Source organism: Esox lucius, chromosome 18 (genome assembly GCF_011004845.1).
Source record: "Esox lucius isolate fEsoLuc1 chromosome 18, fEsoLuc1.pri, whole genome shotgun sequence".
Classification (NCBI taxonomy): Eukaryota; Metazoa; Chordata; class Actinopteri; order Esociformes; family Esocidae; genus Esox; species Esox lucius.
This window is the reverse complement of record NC_047586.1, coordinates 26656112-26672487: the sequence shown is the minus strand read 5'-3', so window position 1 is coordinate 26672487 and position 16376 is coordinate 26656112. Positions and strand designations below refer to the sequence as shown.

The 16376-nt window shown below is 38.9% G+C and overlaps 1 protein-coding gene across 10 annotated transcripts in view; it reads left to right on the top strand.

Annotated features, from left to right (window-relative positions):
* Window positions 1–16376, top strand: part of LOC105008239 (protein EFR3 homolog B) — a 129410-nt gene that overhangs the window by 105615 nt on the left and 7419 nt on the right. For 9 of the 10 annotated variants that reach the window (XM_013132905.4, XM_013132903.4, XM_013132904.4 and 6 more), the window contains 4 exons: window positions 127–218; window positions 7008–7056; window positions 7609–7715; window positions 9226–9275. In XM_013132905.4, coding sequence (XP_012988359.1) covers window positions 127–218; window positions 7008–7056; window positions 7609–7715; window positions 9226–9275 — 298 coding nt within the window. The remainder of the gene's footprint in view (window positions 1–126; window positions 219–7007; window positions 7057–7608; window positions 7716–9225; window positions 9276–16376) is intronic. The other variant, XM_020044410.3, reaches the window with a different exon arrangement.

The following is a 16376-nucleotide window of genomic DNA, read 5'->3' as shown; positions in this document are numbered from 1 at the left end:
ATCTCTACCCAGGTCAGCACCTTTTCATTTGGTACTGGCCCTGTGTGTAACTGGCTAATGTGTCTAATTGGATGCCCAGGTTGTTATCAATCATTGTAAAGCTAAAGTATGGTCCTCATTCTCTAGATGAAGACCGCCTGTCCAAGAGGAAGAGCATCGGAGAGACCGTCTCCCTACAGGTTGAGATGGAGTCTAGAAACAGCCCGGAGAAAGAAGAGGTACACTTGCACCTTACCTTAACCAAAAACATCTCCTAACTTTAACCAAAACATAATTGTAATAGCCTGACATTTATACATAAATGTAATGTAAACCTGTAAGTATACCCAAATCTAATTACAACCCCAATTGTAAATATAGAGGCATAGCAACAATGGACTGGGTCCTCCTATATGGTGAGTATAGGAAAATGTTCTGGTGGGGTACAAAAACAGATTGAGACTCTGTCAGATATACATTGAGGGCAATATGTTTTTGTGAAGCATTGTATTATTGACAACTTAGATGTTATTGTTCAACATATTCTTCTGGATCACACTGTATGGGGAGATGTATGAGGCAAAGGACAATGAGCATAGAGGAAAGCAGATATTTACTAAACAATTAAATAATAAAAACAACAGGAAGTAGAACACTGTAGAAACAATACAACACATTTTTAATGTGTATGAAACAATGAAACAGAATAATTACAACAGGAAGTAGAACACAGAACTGTATGAAAAATACTAAAAGTCTATGGATGAAACAAAATTAAAACAACAGAATAGAAATATACTACACATCATTTAGAAGTAGTTCAAAAAACTAACGGAATAGTGTAAGGAGCAAATTGGAATTGAGAAATCAGCACAAAAACATAAACAACAGTATAAACTATATGAAAAGAAATAAAAATCTATGGATGTAACAAAATAAAACAACAGGAATAAAAATATAGTACACACCACAGGGAAGTACAGTGGGGAGAACAAGTATTTGATACACTGCCGATTTTGCAGGTTTTCCCACTTACAAAGCAGGTAGAAGTCTGTAATTTTTATCATAGGTACTTTTGAACTGTGAGTGACGGAATCTAAAACAAAAATCCAGAAAATCACATTGTATGATTATGAAGTAATTAATTTGCATTCTATTGCATGACATAAATATTTGATTCATCAGAAAAGCAGAACTTAATATTTGGTACAGAAACCTTTGTTTGCAATTACAGAGATCATACGTTTCCTGTAGTTCTTGACCAGGTTTGCACACACTGCAAGCAGGGATTTTGGCCCACTCCTCCATACAGACCTTCTCCAGATCCTTCAGGTTTCGGGGCTGTTGCTGGGCAATATGGACTTTCAGCTCCCTCCAAAGATTTTCTACTGGGTTCAGGTCTGGAGACTGGCTAGGCCACTCCAGGACCTTGAGATGCTTCTTACGGAGTCACTCCTTAGTTGCCCTGGCTGTGTGTTTCGGGTCGTTGTCATGCTGGAAGACCCAGTAATGACCCATCTTCAAAGCTCTTACTGAGGGAAGGAGGTTGTTGGCCAAGATCTCGCGATACATGGCCCTGTCCATCCTCCCCTCATTACGGTGCAGTCGTCCTGTCCCCTTTGCAGAACAGCATCCCCAAAGAATGATGTTTCCACCTCCATGCTTTATGGTTGGGATGGTGTCCTTGGGGTTGTACTCATCCTTTTTCTTCCTCCAAACACGGCGAATGGAGATTAGACCAAAAAGCTAAATTTTTGTCTCATCAGACCACATGACCTTCTCCCATTTCTCCTCTGGATCATCCAGATGGTAATTGGGAAATTTCAGACAAGCCTGGACATGCGCTGGCTTGAGCAGGGGGACCTTGCGTGCGCTGCAGGATTTTAATCCATGACAGCGTTGTGTGTTACTAATGGTTTTCTTTGAGACTGTGGTCCCAGCTCTCTTCAGGTCAGTGACCAGGTCCTGCCGTGTAGTTCTGGGCTGATCCCTCACCCTCCTCATGACCATTGATGCCCCACGAGGTGAGATCTTGCATGGAGCCCCAGACTGAGATTGACCGTCATCTTGAACTTCTTTCATTTTCTAATAATTGCGCCAACAGTTGTTGCCTTCTCACCAAGCTGCTTGCCTATTGTCCTGTAGCCCATCCCAGCCTTGTGCAGGTCTAATTTTATCCCTGATTTCCTTACACAGCTCTCTGGTCTTGGCCATTGTGGAGAGGTTGGAGTCTGTTTGATTGAGTGTGTGGACAGGTGTCTTTTATACAGGTAACGAGTTCAAACAGGTGCAGTTAATACAGGTAATGAGTGGAGAACAGGAGGGCTTCTTAAAGTAAAACTAACAGGTCTGTGAGAACCAGAATTCTTACTGGTTGGTAGGTTGTCAAATATTTATGTCATGCAATAAAATGCAAATTAATTATTTAAAAATCATACAATGTGATTTTCTGGATTTTTGTTTTAGATTCCGTCTCTCACAGTTGAAGTGTACGTATGATAAAAATTACAGACCTCTACCTGCAGAATTGGCACAATGGAGAATGCATTGCCTGGCAAAGACAAGTATTACCTGTGAACTGAGGGATATAGGGTGTGGCCAGTCTGTCCGTATTGTAGCCGCTGCCACCCAGGACCTCAGTGATCTTAGACTGCTGGAACAGGACATCCCCCTCCAACTTGTCCAGAGAGACAGGGAATAGTGTAAGGAGTGAAATGGAGTAGAGAAGTCAGTGCAAGAGCGAAGGGGAAAAAAATAACCAACAGAAAGATGAAATAGGGCATCTGCAGAGTAACCCCCAAATGGTGAAGGGAGGTAAGTAATTAAGCAAAATTAAGATGTTGGCAAACAAACAATATAAAAAGGCAATATGAAACTAGCAGTAAAATTGCCTGAGCAAAATGTTGTTTGCAAGCTACCCTACTCATTCAATTTTCCTCGATTGCAAATTCAGAATGCCATTGAGAATTGCCACTTGTACCCACACAACTATTTATCCCACTTGAACATACATCATACTTGTACATTTCCTGATATTTTTTTATTTATTTCCACTGCACATTTACAATTTTATTTGCATTAATTGCATATCCATACGTTCCACTTGTACTTAATACTTTTTCTGCCCTCCTCTATTTGCACTTCTGGTTAGACACAAACTGCATTTTGTTGTACTGCACTGTTCAATGGGAATTAAGTTTAATCTAATCTAATAGCTGTTTTAAAAAGTATTCATGGTTCAAAATAGTGTTTACCTATTGAAAGGTTTGGAGTCTGTATTTTTCCTGTTGGTGAGGGTAATTAGCATAAATGTGCATACAAGACATAGTTAAAGCTCATAAGTGTTACCAACAACAGGTCTTAGCTCGAACGGTTCAAAATATAAAACCTAATAGTTAATTAACGCTAATTAGCATATGTAAAATTTGCAGTGGGGATCGCTTAAATGTATGAAACATTTGGTTTCCTGTCTGTGGACAAAAGATACATCCTAGTAGTAATTAATACTAAATAAGCTAATTAGCATGAGGAAAATCGATACGTTTCTGGTGAACTGGTGAATTGAAATTAGTTTTGTGTCTGTCACTCGAATGGTTCAGAAGATAGTCTGATAGTTAATTAACGCTAATTAGCATAAATAAAATCAATAAACGTTTCATAGTTTGAAGTGGGGATAGCTAAACTGAGGAAACAAAGTTGGTTTCTGGTGTGTAGCTCGAACGGTTCAAAAGATACAACCTAATAGTTAATTAACGCTATTTTCACTAATTAGCATAGTAAAATCATGGGACCAAATATCTCCTCTGGCATTTTGGCCCAGACCGGCCCACCACAATCGGTTGGACATTACCCACCAGTACACCATCCTCGCTGTCCGCTTAAATATACATACCTACTTTATTATTCCCCCAAACCACTACAAAGCTGAATAGTAAGTGCTGTGGACAAGTGTACCAGTGCCAGTGGATCAGTGTACTCACTTGCTCTTGACTGACTCCCTGGTGATCAGAGATGGCAGTGGAGTAGGGCCCACATTTCCATACTCAAGTAGAATTGTCAAATAAAGGGCTCTGCTAGAAGTCAGTGTCATTTAATTTTTTTAATAAAGTTTTAGTATGTATAAAAAGAGAGAATAGATTCAGATGGTAACAGTAAATGTAAGCAGAGTTGCATAAAAACAATTCCTATGAACTCAACTCCAGTTAAAAGCAGAGGAATTTTCAAACAAATGAGGGCAACCTCTAAGAGAGAGAGAGAAGAGGAGACAGAGTGAAAGGTGATACAGAGACATGATGACTGAGAGTGGAAGAAGACAGGTGGACAGCCATCAGTTTGCATGCCTTGAAACATAAGAGTGGACTGTACATCACACTGTCCAGGTGAACAAGCGTCAGAAAGACAGAATGAAAGACCTAATGTAGGCCTAATAGTACAAATCAGCCCGTAGCATTATGGTCCAATTTCTAAACATCCTAATCTGCTATGAGCTGGACTTCGTCAGAGATGTCAGTGACCTCTTCCTCTGCATACATCAGTAAGCAAGCATCAACACCTTCCTCTTAATCCATTTCTACCTATATATACAAAATGTATAACAAAATTAGTTGTATTGTTTCATAAATCCATAACACATAATATAAAACAAAGGACTTTTCACATGTTGCTTGTGTCTAGATATGGACGTTTATTACATGGACACAAGCATCAGGGAAAGTGATACAGTAGTGGACATAAACATAATATGACATCCTTATACGCACAATTTGGATTTAGTAATGAATAAACTGTCCAAGTACAGTAACAGAGCCATACTGTAGTAAATATATATGCCAGGATAGAAAACCACGTCAGACTGAAGATGACAGTAACTGTTTCCTAGTTTGTAGATTTATTTTACATTGATGGTAGCTAGTTAAGTATTATCAGACTTGCTTTTTCTAAAATAATATTTACATCATAGAGACTAACACATGATACACACCTCATTTAATAAATTAAACCGTTCCGGAAAAGATTTTGACCACTGCACCTTTTTCTTTCCTTTCCAGGAAAATTTTGAGGAACAGAAATATAAAATTTTCAGTGGTCGCTTAATTTGAACCCTTCTGTTCCTCACTCAAAACCTTCCTTTTCAATTTTGGCAGGCCAAATAGCTTCAGTCAAGCTAACTTAGCAAACGTCAAGCTGGTAATTATTCAGCACTGACAACGTACTTTTTAACAAAATAGTAATCTATAAATTGACCCATTTAGAACATTGTAATAAGCAATTGCACATCTTTCTTACCTCAAATGATTGACTTCATTTGTATGTCAAATCTGCGAAAGTAAGACTCCAGATCCATTCTTCTGACCATGCTCTAAAATTGCCACAGGAAAATGGGGATTTTGCTCCATCACATTAAAAAAACATTATGACCTAACCGATTATGACCTAATTATTTCAGTTTGTAGCTAGTTGTCTAGTATGCTGCGCTATTTGACATTGACTGAGTGACCACCAGCAGTATTTTCACTTATCTTATTATCATCTACATCAATTAATTTAATCATCGCCATCATTGTGACACACACTACCCCCTCCCTGCAAACTACTCCATGCTTACCGCTTCAAATACTTTGCTCCTGCTCACTCTGTCCCTCGGCCCTGTCACACTCACACTGTGCCTCCTCAGCTACCTTGTCACAAGCTAACTCCATCCGCCTGTAAAGTTTTATTTCTTTTGACCTGCAACTTCTCCATTACCCCCTTCCCCTAGTGCTTTTGTTAGTCCATTTCAACACCCTCGTCCACAGATCTTTAGGGGAGGGGTGGAGCCTAGTAAGAGACGTGATAGGGCCAACCCGGTCTCTGTATAGAAAATGAACCAATGAGCCGCTGTCTCTGCTTTATGGGGCGGTCATTGCATTTGTTTCATATACCAGACCCAAAATTGCCTCCGGTATGCCGGATTACTAGTCCAGGCCTGTTCATAAAATACAGCCTAATAATTAATAATGCTAATTATGCTTATTAGCATATGTAAAAACATTTCTTAATTTGAAGTGGGGATAGCTAAACTGTTGAAACAAAGTTGTTTTCTTGTTTATAGCTAGAATGGTTTCAAAGATACAGCCTAATAGTTAATTAACGTTAACTACGCTAATTAGCATGGGTATCAAAGTAAATCAGATGTACGGTCTAGGAGAAAAATAGTTAGGCATTTATTAACATTTTTATAGGCATGTATAAGCAATTATTAAATCAGCATTAGCTTGTGTTGAAAATTGACAGAATTCTGTCAGCAGCCATTTTGACGTCAACCAACAAATGCACATGGTCTTAGATGGGGTAGTATCTGGATGCACAATGAATATGAAGTGCATAGGTTATTGTTCCAATAAAGAATTGCACACATGCACATTGTGCATAGATATATTGTACAGTCGTCAGCCATTTTGTCCGCCATTTTGCAGTTCATCTCTTATTCCTGACCTGAGGTATAAGACACCTGTTTGCCAAAGGACAAGTCAATTGGATTTACGGTTCATGAAATGAAGATTTTTATAGTTTTGGACACATTTTCATTGTACTGAAAAATCCTTCATGGCGGACTTGGGTTCTTGAGAATTTTTTGTTCATCATGAGAAATGGGGCAGGTACAAAAAACTCAGAAGTGTAGGACAAACGAGGAGGAAATTGAATCATTTTGAGATTAGCAAATGTAATCGTGAACTGTACTTCTGTATGGTTGTTACATACACGTAGACTATTTTAACAGTATGCAAGTTTATTGAATTTTTTACCATTTACTTTTTTAGTTATTAATCATTTTAGGCGGCAAGAATAATAATTCTAACAATAACAATAGGGTCTCTCCTACTGGAGAACCCTTAATTATTACCCTAATCTTAACCCCTAAGCCAGAAATAGACCATTTCCAAATAAAAGACCCATCAAATATCTCTCATTCTAGCTTTGTCATTCTGAGTTCTGTTTGTGTTCCCTCTCTGTCTGTCTTTGTTCTTCAATTCTGTCTCACTCTGCAGAGGACTCCAGCAGAGGAGATCACCTTTGAAACCCTGAAAAATGCCATTGGTAAGCATCCATGATTGCTGAGTCACTTGTTCCGTGTGATGGCAATTTTATCGATCAGAACTCTTTAAGAAGGAAGTACAGAGACGAAATACTCTCGGCACAATTAACAGTTTATTAATTATTTGCAAATAAGAGAGACACGTCAACCGCTTGCAAACATAATCGTCCGAGGAGTCTCTTACTCAATACATGCACAATCAAGTCACATGTTGTCCTCCCCCATCTGGTTAACTTTCTCAACACTTGAGGGGGACTTCATCTGGACAACCTACAGATAGGCAGATTTACGATTAACCCTATAATCTACTGTTACCAATCAAGAATGCCCCCTAGGACAAACACCAGATCCCTCTCTAACACACTCATCTTCACATCCAAACAATGGGACTCAGTCCTTTTAAAAGTAAGAATGCATCAGCTTTCAGAATTTCCACAACATCCGTCACCAGGACATTTAAAGTGTTTTATTGGACCTGTTATAAATCTGTCCCCTCTAAGACATAGTTATTATATAAGGTAGATCAATTCTAAAATGTGTGTTTGTTTCCTTAGTAGACAGTGTTGGGATGGAGGAGCAGGAGAGAGAACGCAGGAGGCAGGTGGTGGAAAAGTTCCAGAAGGCCCCCTTTGAGGAGATAGCTGCTCACTGCGGTGCCCGGGTAAAAGTTATTTTGTAAACTGCGTTCATTGAAACTATATTCTGGCAATGCATGATGGAATGTCACTGTTGGGTTTTTTGAACTGCTGTGTTATTTTTTTCTATGACTATTACTTAACATACAGTGGATATAAAAAGTCTACACACCCCTGTTAAAATGCCAGGTTCTTGTGATGTAAAAGTCAGAACTTTTCCCACTTTTTAATTTGACCTATAATGTGAACAATTCAATTGAAAAACAAACTGAAATTTTGAGGGGAAAAAATAAATAATAAAAAACTCACAATAACCTGGTTGCATAAGTGTGCACAACCTTAAACTAATACTTTGTTGAAGCACCTTTTGATTTTATTACAGCACTCAGTCTTTTTGGGTAGGAGTCTATTAGCGTGGCACATCTTGACGTGGCAATATTTGCCCACTCTTCTTTGCAAAAGTGCTTCAAATCAGTCAGATTGCTAGGACATCTCCTGTGCACAGCCCTCTTCAGATCACCCCACAGATGTTCAGTTAGATTCAGGTCTGGGCTCTGGCTGGGCCATTCCAAAACGTTAATCTACTTCTGGTGAAGCCATGCTTTTTGAGATTTGGATGTGTGCTTTGGGTCATTGTCGTGCTGAAAAGTGAACTTCATCTTCAGCTTTCTAACGGACACCTGAAGGTTTTTTGCCAAAATTGCCTGGTATTTGGAAACAGCCCCAAAGCATGATGCTGCCACCACTATGCGTCACTGTGGGTATGGTGTTCTTTGGGTAATGTGCAGAGTTGTTTTTGCGCCAAACATACCTTTTGGAATTATGGCCAAAAGTTAAAACATTGGTTTCATCAGACCATAACACATTTTCCCACGTGCTTTTGGGGGACTTTGTTTTTGCAAACTTCAGCCGGGCTTGGATGTTTTTCTTTGTAAGAAAAGACTTCCATCTTGCTACCCTACCCCATAGCCCATTCATATGAAGAATACGGGATATTGTTGTCACATGTAGCACACAACCAGTACTTGCCAGAATTTCCTGCAGTTCCTTCAATGTTGCTGTGGGCCTGTTTTCCCTGACCAATTTTCTTCTCGTCGTCTTCATCAATTTTGGAGGGACGTCCATTTCTTGGTAATGTCTCTGTTGTGCCATATTTTCTCCACTTGATGACGACTGTCTTCATTGTGTTCCATGGTATATCTAATGCATTGGAAAGTCATTTGTACCCTTCTCCTGCCTGATGTCTTTCAACAATGAGATCCCTTTGATGCTTTGGAAATTCTCTGCGGACCATGGCTTTTGCTCTGAGATGCAACTAAGAAAATGTCAGCAAAATCCTTCTAGAACAGCTGAACTTCATTGTCACTTTAAATGATGTCAATTGAATTGTTCACATTATAGGTCACATTAAAAGTGGAAAAAGTTCTGACATGATTTATCTTATTTTACCAGGGGTGTGTAGACTTTTTATATTCATTGTAAAATATTTGTTCTATCTTTTATTTCTACTGATTGTTGTCTGATTTTTCCTTACAGGCCACATTACTTCAGAGCAAACTCAATCAGATCTTTGAGATCACAATTCGGTAAGAGACCAAAATAATTTAAACAATTCTCAATGGAAAATTATTTAATTCCCAAATTACACTGAACAAAATTATTAACGCAACACTTCTGTTTTTGCCACCATTTATTATAAGCTGAAGTCAAAGATATAAGGATTTCTCTATGTACACAAAAGGCCTATTTCTCTCAAATATTGTTCACAAATCTGTCAATCTGTATTAGTGAGCACTTCTCCTTTCCTGAGATAATCCATCCATCTCACAGGTGTGGCATATCAAGATGCTGATTAGACAGCATGGTTATTGCACAGGTGTGCCTTAAGCTAGCCACAATAAAAGGCCACTCTAAAAATGTGCAGTTTCACTGTATTGGGGTGTTGTCCGAAAACCAGTCTGACCAGTTTGACCACCATTCGCCTCACGCAGTGCAACACATCTTCTTCGCATAGAGTTGATCCGGTTGTTGATTGTGGCCTTTGGAATGTTGGTCCACTCCTCTTCCATGTCTGTGCGCAATTGCTGGATATTGGCAAGACTTGGAACACGCTGTCGTATACGCCGATCCAGAGCATCCCAAACATGACCAATGGGTGACATGTCCAGTGAATATGCTGGCCATGCAAGAACTGGGAGGTTTTCAGACAGGAATTGTGTACAGATCCTTGCCACATGGAGCTGTGCATTATCATGCTGCAACATGAGGTGATGGTCGTGGATGTATGGCACAACAATGGTCCTTAGGATCTCGTCACGGTATCTCTGTGCATTCAAAATGCCATCAATAAAATGCACCTGTGTTCGTTGTCCATAACACACGCCTGCCCATACCATAACCCCATCACCACCATGGGCCACTTGATCCACAATGTTGACATCAGCAAACCACTCACCCACACAACACCATACACACTGTCTGCCATCTGCCCTGTACAGTGAAAACCGGGATTTATCCGTGAAGCGAACACCTCTCCAAAGTGCCAGACGCCATCGAATATGAGCATTTGCCCATTCAAGTCGATTACGACAACGAACTGCAGTCAGGTCGAGACCCCAATGAGGACAACGAGCATACAGATGAGCTTCCCTGAGATGGTTTCTGACAGTTTGTGCAGAAATTCTTTGGTTATGCAAACAGATTGTTGCCGCAGCTGTCCGGGTGGCTGGTCTCAGACGTTCTTGGAGGTGAAGATGCTGGATGTGGAGGTCCTGGGCTGGTGTTTACACGTGGTCTGCGGTTGTGAGGCCGGTTGGATGTACTGCCAAATTCTCTGAAACCCCTTTGGGGATGGCTTATGGTAGAGAAATTAACATTCAATTCACCGGCGACAGCTTTGGGGGACATTCCTGCAGTCAGCATGCCAATTGCACGCTCCCTCAAAACATCTGCAACATCTGTGGCTTTGTGCTGTGTGATGGAACTGCACATTTTAGAGTGGCCTTTTAGGCCAGCCTAAGGCACACCTGTGCAGTAATCATGCTGTCTAATCAGCATCTTGATATGCCACAACTGTGAGGTGGATGGATTATCTCGGCAAAGGAGAAGTGCTTACTAAAACAGATAGATTTGTGAACAATATTTGAGAGAGATTTTTGTCTACCTTTTGTGTACATAGAGAACGTCTTAGATCTTTGAGTTCAGCTCATGATAAATGGTGGCAAAAACAAAAGTGTTGCTTTTATAATTTTGTTCAGTATATGTTGCTCAAGTAATTATGTCACTGATATTTACCACAATTAAAAATACAAACGTTCTTCTGGACCCCTCTGTTTGGCTTTTTTGGATGCCGCTTACCCATCGCACCCATTAATGCTCCACCACTGGTCTGTGTGTCACAAAGTTTTACATTTGATTGTACAAATAATTAGCATTGGCAGGTAAATATCCAGATTGGTGACCAGAAAACACTTTCTGCCTGGTAAAACAGAGTACTATGCCTGTGTTTATATTAGCCTATCCATGTAAAATGCAATTTTGCAATTTAGGTTATACCCAATTACATATATGGATATACGTCTACCTGTACCTGATCTCCTATCTTTTTGCCGTCCTAGCTGCTAACAGCCCTTGAAGGTGGTTGTATAATAATCGCTATAAGAATGGAGGGAATGCATGTATCTATTTGGCAAAATAGATTTTTGCTGGAAAACAACTTTTATGTATGTCTGCTATGGATGAGCCAGTCATGCCAACATCATTAATTGGAAATGGAGAATCTTTTTTTTGGTATAAAAACCCCACTGGATTTATCGTTACGGTATCAATATTCAGTCAAGTTTAATGAAGTGCTATGCACTTAAATTGCTACTTTAATATGTCCACAATTCATACATTATTTTACCCTCTTGGTCAAAAGTTTTTGATTGGACACCCTACCATAAGATTTTGTTTGCGCTGGACTCCAGAAAAGTTATATTCTTATCCATAACTAATACTGACAGTAGACAAGACTGTCTCAAAGCTAAAAATGCTGGTGTAAAACACTTTCTTCATCTTGTATTTTGAAAAGCCAGTGCAGATAACCCCATCACAGGCTATATTTGCACGTCAAATGTGTATGTGAGCCTGTTTTGGCATTTGCTTTAGTGCGTGTAAGGGAGGTCACAGGGTTTTGTTCTGCCTCCGAAGACTTGTTTTTGGTGTCCCAGTTGCAGTCTTATCCAGTTTCACTTCAGTTGAGCAGCATGGTGCTACCCTGAATCCAGTCAAATTACAGTTGCCTTCAATACAGTAGATGCAGGAGACAAAATAGCACAATGGAAATGTATAATAACAAATGTATTTTGCCACTCAAATGCTGCGTACACCAATGCTTTTTTGAGAATTACAAAGAAAACTCACTGTTTTCTTTGTAAGCATGTATATTTTGGATCTGGACTTGCTATGTCTGATATCCGAGAATTTTTGTGATGGAGCTTGTGGTTGTATACTGTACGTGGCCAACGCATATTTATGTTTTTAGCACACAAGTTGTAACCTCCAGGGGTTACCAACCTTGATGGCACAGCCCTAAAGTGGCAGTATGAAACCTTGTCAACTAAAGAAACACCAGGATACCAAACACCCTGAAACAAAGCAATTGTGATTTGAAATAGGCCTTAGAACATCAAGGATGCTTTTGCTAAAGCGGGAAGCGGCCAGTGGAAGGCCCCAGAGGTATCGTATGAAGGTGCGCTTTTGATTGCGCAAATGAAGAAGCATATAACATTGGGGAACGGCTCATCAAACGTGCTTGTATTAAAATTGCAGAAATGTGTTGGCCACAGGTGTCAGACAGATTACAGAAAACAGTACCTGCTTAAAGTGATAGACTGAAGTGCCAATGTTCTATTCAACTGGATGAAATCACTACGGCTGTGTGCAAGGTTGCGCTCATTTTGTATGTTCAATACATTGAAAAAGACAGACTTAAAGCAAGGTATGCTAATGTCAGTAAATCTCACCACAACCACACAGGGAGAAGATATTTTTTGTGCATTCAATAAATACTCTATAAAACAACCTTTCCTATGTGAATGTAGTGCTGATGGGGCTGCTTCAGTCATGGGGAAAAACACATTCTTCAACACCTGCTGGAAGGAAAAGACTCATCACTGCGCAGTGTTCCTATTCATGATTCAACTTCATAAAAGCTTGCCCAACATAAAAATAGCTCTTGGCAGAGTTATGTGCAGAAAATCTAACCAAATACTGTTGTTTGAACAATGAGACAAACAAGCGCATGCTGGGCTCAGAGTCCAGCGTTATGGAATGCAAAGAGGCAATAGATGCATTGGGTGTTTTTCTTCTGTCGATCAGAGTTGATGCCACAAATAATTGATTGAAATGTGTTTGTCTAATAATAATGTTGCGATATTAGGATACATTATGGTGCATTGCAAAATAATTCTAAACTATGTTTAAACATCGTGAAATTAAGAAGCAAACAAGTTTGAGTAAATTATAACTTTCCGCAGAGCATGTCAAACACGCTTCTGCATGCATGGGCTGGAAATAGACATCATATGCGTGGTATTTGTTGAGATGTTTCAAACATTGATCTAAAATCTCTTATTTAGATTGGAAACATGATCTTGGAATCAAAATATTATGCAAGAAGATTGTTGAATATAAAAAAATATTGAGAGAGGAGTTATTAGAAAAAGACGAGGTCCAATAGGAATACGCTATGTGAACTGCGCATAGGTCTCTCCCAGGGTTTTCTAGTGGGGCTAGCGAGTTTATTTCAATCCCCAATGCATAGCTCCTAGTGGTAAAGAATATCGTTGGTATTTCATTTTGTGAATAATTATTTAGCCTAATAGAATATTAATCTTCAGTAAAATAGGTAGAGCAAATTCAAAGAGAGATGATAGGAAGTGTGTTTCTCTTTCTCTCCTAATATAAAAACAGAAATGTGTAGCCTAATACGTTTGTTGAATTGTAATTTTTTTTATATTTTATATTTGCATTTGATGAATTAGCCTACACAAGAATGCTGAATCTCCTATTGAAAAATGGTAAAGTGTGATAAATAGGTTGAATCGTCAAGTAGCCTATATCATTTGTATTATTTTTCAATAATAGCCGAATAAAATTGTTGAATGTTCACGGAAATCTTGTTTTCATTTTTAAGTTCATTCAAATTCAACCAAGACTCTGTCATTCATCTGGGAGTATCGCAAATTATTTATTGTAAATTACAGTTGTGCTCAAAGGTTTGCATACCCTCAGTTCTTAATAGTGTGTTTTGCCCCCTTTAGCATCAATGACAGCGTGCAGTCTAGGCCACAAATTCTTGCAGGTGATTTGGCTGCCCATTCATCTTGGCAAAAGGCCTCCAGGTCATGCAAAGTATTTGGTCGTCTTGCATGATCCGCTCGTTTGAGATCTCCCCAGAGTGGCTCGATGATATTAAGTTCAAGAGACGGTGATGGCCACTCCAGAACATTCACCTTTTTCTGCTGTAATCACTTGAGGGTCAACTTGGTCTTGTGCATAGCGTCATTGTAGTGCTGGAAAGTCCAAGAGCGTCCCATGCCCAGCTTTCGTGCATGAATAATGCAAATTGTCTGCCAGTATTTTCTGATAACATTCTGCGTTCATCTTGCCATACATTTTCACAAGAATCCCTGTGCCTTTAGAGCTCACACACCCCCAAAACATCAGTGAGCCACCATTATATTTCACAGTGGGAACAGTATTCTGTTCACTATTATAGGCCTTGTTGACCTCTCTCCAAACATAGCACTTATGGTTGTGACCATAAAGCTCTATTTTGGTCTCGTCACTCCAAATTAGTGTGCCAGAGCCTGTGAAGCTTGTCAAGGTGTTGTGAGGCATATTGTAACCAGTCTTTTTTGTGGCATTGGCGCAGTATGGTCTTATTGTGCTCCTTGAAACACCCACACTGTCTTTTTCCAGAGCAGCCTATATTTCTCTTGAGGTTACCTGTGGGTTTTTCTTTGTATCCCGAACAATTCTTCTAGCAGTTTTGGGTGAAATCTTTCTTGGTCTACCTGACCTTGGCTTGGTTTTAAGAGATCCCAGAATTTTCCACTTCTAATTCAGTGATTGAACAGTACTGACTGGCATTTGCAAGGCATTAGATATCTTTTAATATCCCTTTCCATCTTTTTAACATTCCAGTAACTTGTTACGCAGGTCTTTTGACAGTTATTTTCTACTCCCCATGACTCAGTATCTAGCCTGCTCAATGCATCCACGTGAGAGCTAATCAAACTCATTGACTATTGATACACAGACACTAAATGCAATTTAAAAAGTGTCACCTTGTGTGTCTGCAACAAGTCCAAACATTCAAGGGTATGTAAACTTTTGATCAGGGCCATTTGGGTGATTTCTGTTACCATTATGATTTAAAAAGGAGCCAAACAAATATGTGATTATAAATTGCTTCATATGATCATTATCTTTAAATAAAAGTTGTTTTGCATGATCAGTCGTATTTTCAAACTCAATGCCAAAATTTCAGAATTTCTGCCAGGGTATGCAAATCTATGAGCACAACTGTACTTAGAATTTGTAAGAAACAGCTGGATTTGTAAAAGCACTTTGTAACAGTGGAAATATAATAGCCTGCCCGGTCGAGACAAGGGAGAGATTCAATTATTTATTGGAATTGCTGCATAGTTATCTTCACAAATGTTCCATACATTGTCTCATACAGTGGATATAAAAAGTCTACACACCCCTAAAATGGCAGGTTCTTGTGATATAAAAGAGTGAGACAAAGATAAAGCATGTCAGAACTTTTTACACCTTTAATGTGACCTATAATGTGAACAATTCAATTGAAAAACAAACTGAAATCTTTGAGGGGGGAACATTTAAAATAAAAACCTTACAATAACCTGGTTGCATAAGTGTGCACACCCTCTTATAACTAGGGATGTGGCTTTGTTCAGAATTAACCAATCACATTCAAACTCATGTTAAATATAATTCATTACACACCTGCCAACATTTAAAGTGACTCTGATTAACCACAAATAAAGTTCAGCTGTTCTAGTAGGATTTTCCTGACATTTTCTTAGTTTCATCTCAGAGGAAAAGCCATGGTCCGCAGAGAGCTTCCAAAGCATCAGAGGGGATCTCATTGTTGAAAGATATCAATCAGGAGAAGGATACAAAAGACTATCCAAAGCATTAGATATACCATGGAACACATCTTTGTAATTCAGGAAGGTTTGAAACACTGCTTTCTCTCCTCTCAATTGAGCACCATTTACTGTATACATTCCAGTGTGATTATTATAATAAAATCATTAGCCTGAACACTGTTCTCCCCAACTTGTTAAATATGAACTCGAAAATAAAGCTCACCAGAATAAAGTAATATATCTCTGGAATTAATGCATGAGCAATTTTATATTAATAATTCCCAGAATCTAAAGAGTGGAAAGAGTACTAAAATATACTACTAAATTAGAAGTACTGTTATTTCAATTGCATTTAATGTAGTTCATTTTAAAATAATTAGCTAATTTCACTAAGTTTACCTGACAATGTTTAGACATGATCGTTTAGATGCAATAAATAAAGAAGAAATGTATGTACAGTATGAACTATTAGGACTGCCTTTATACTACATAATTTAATGATACATTATAGTTTATTTGAGC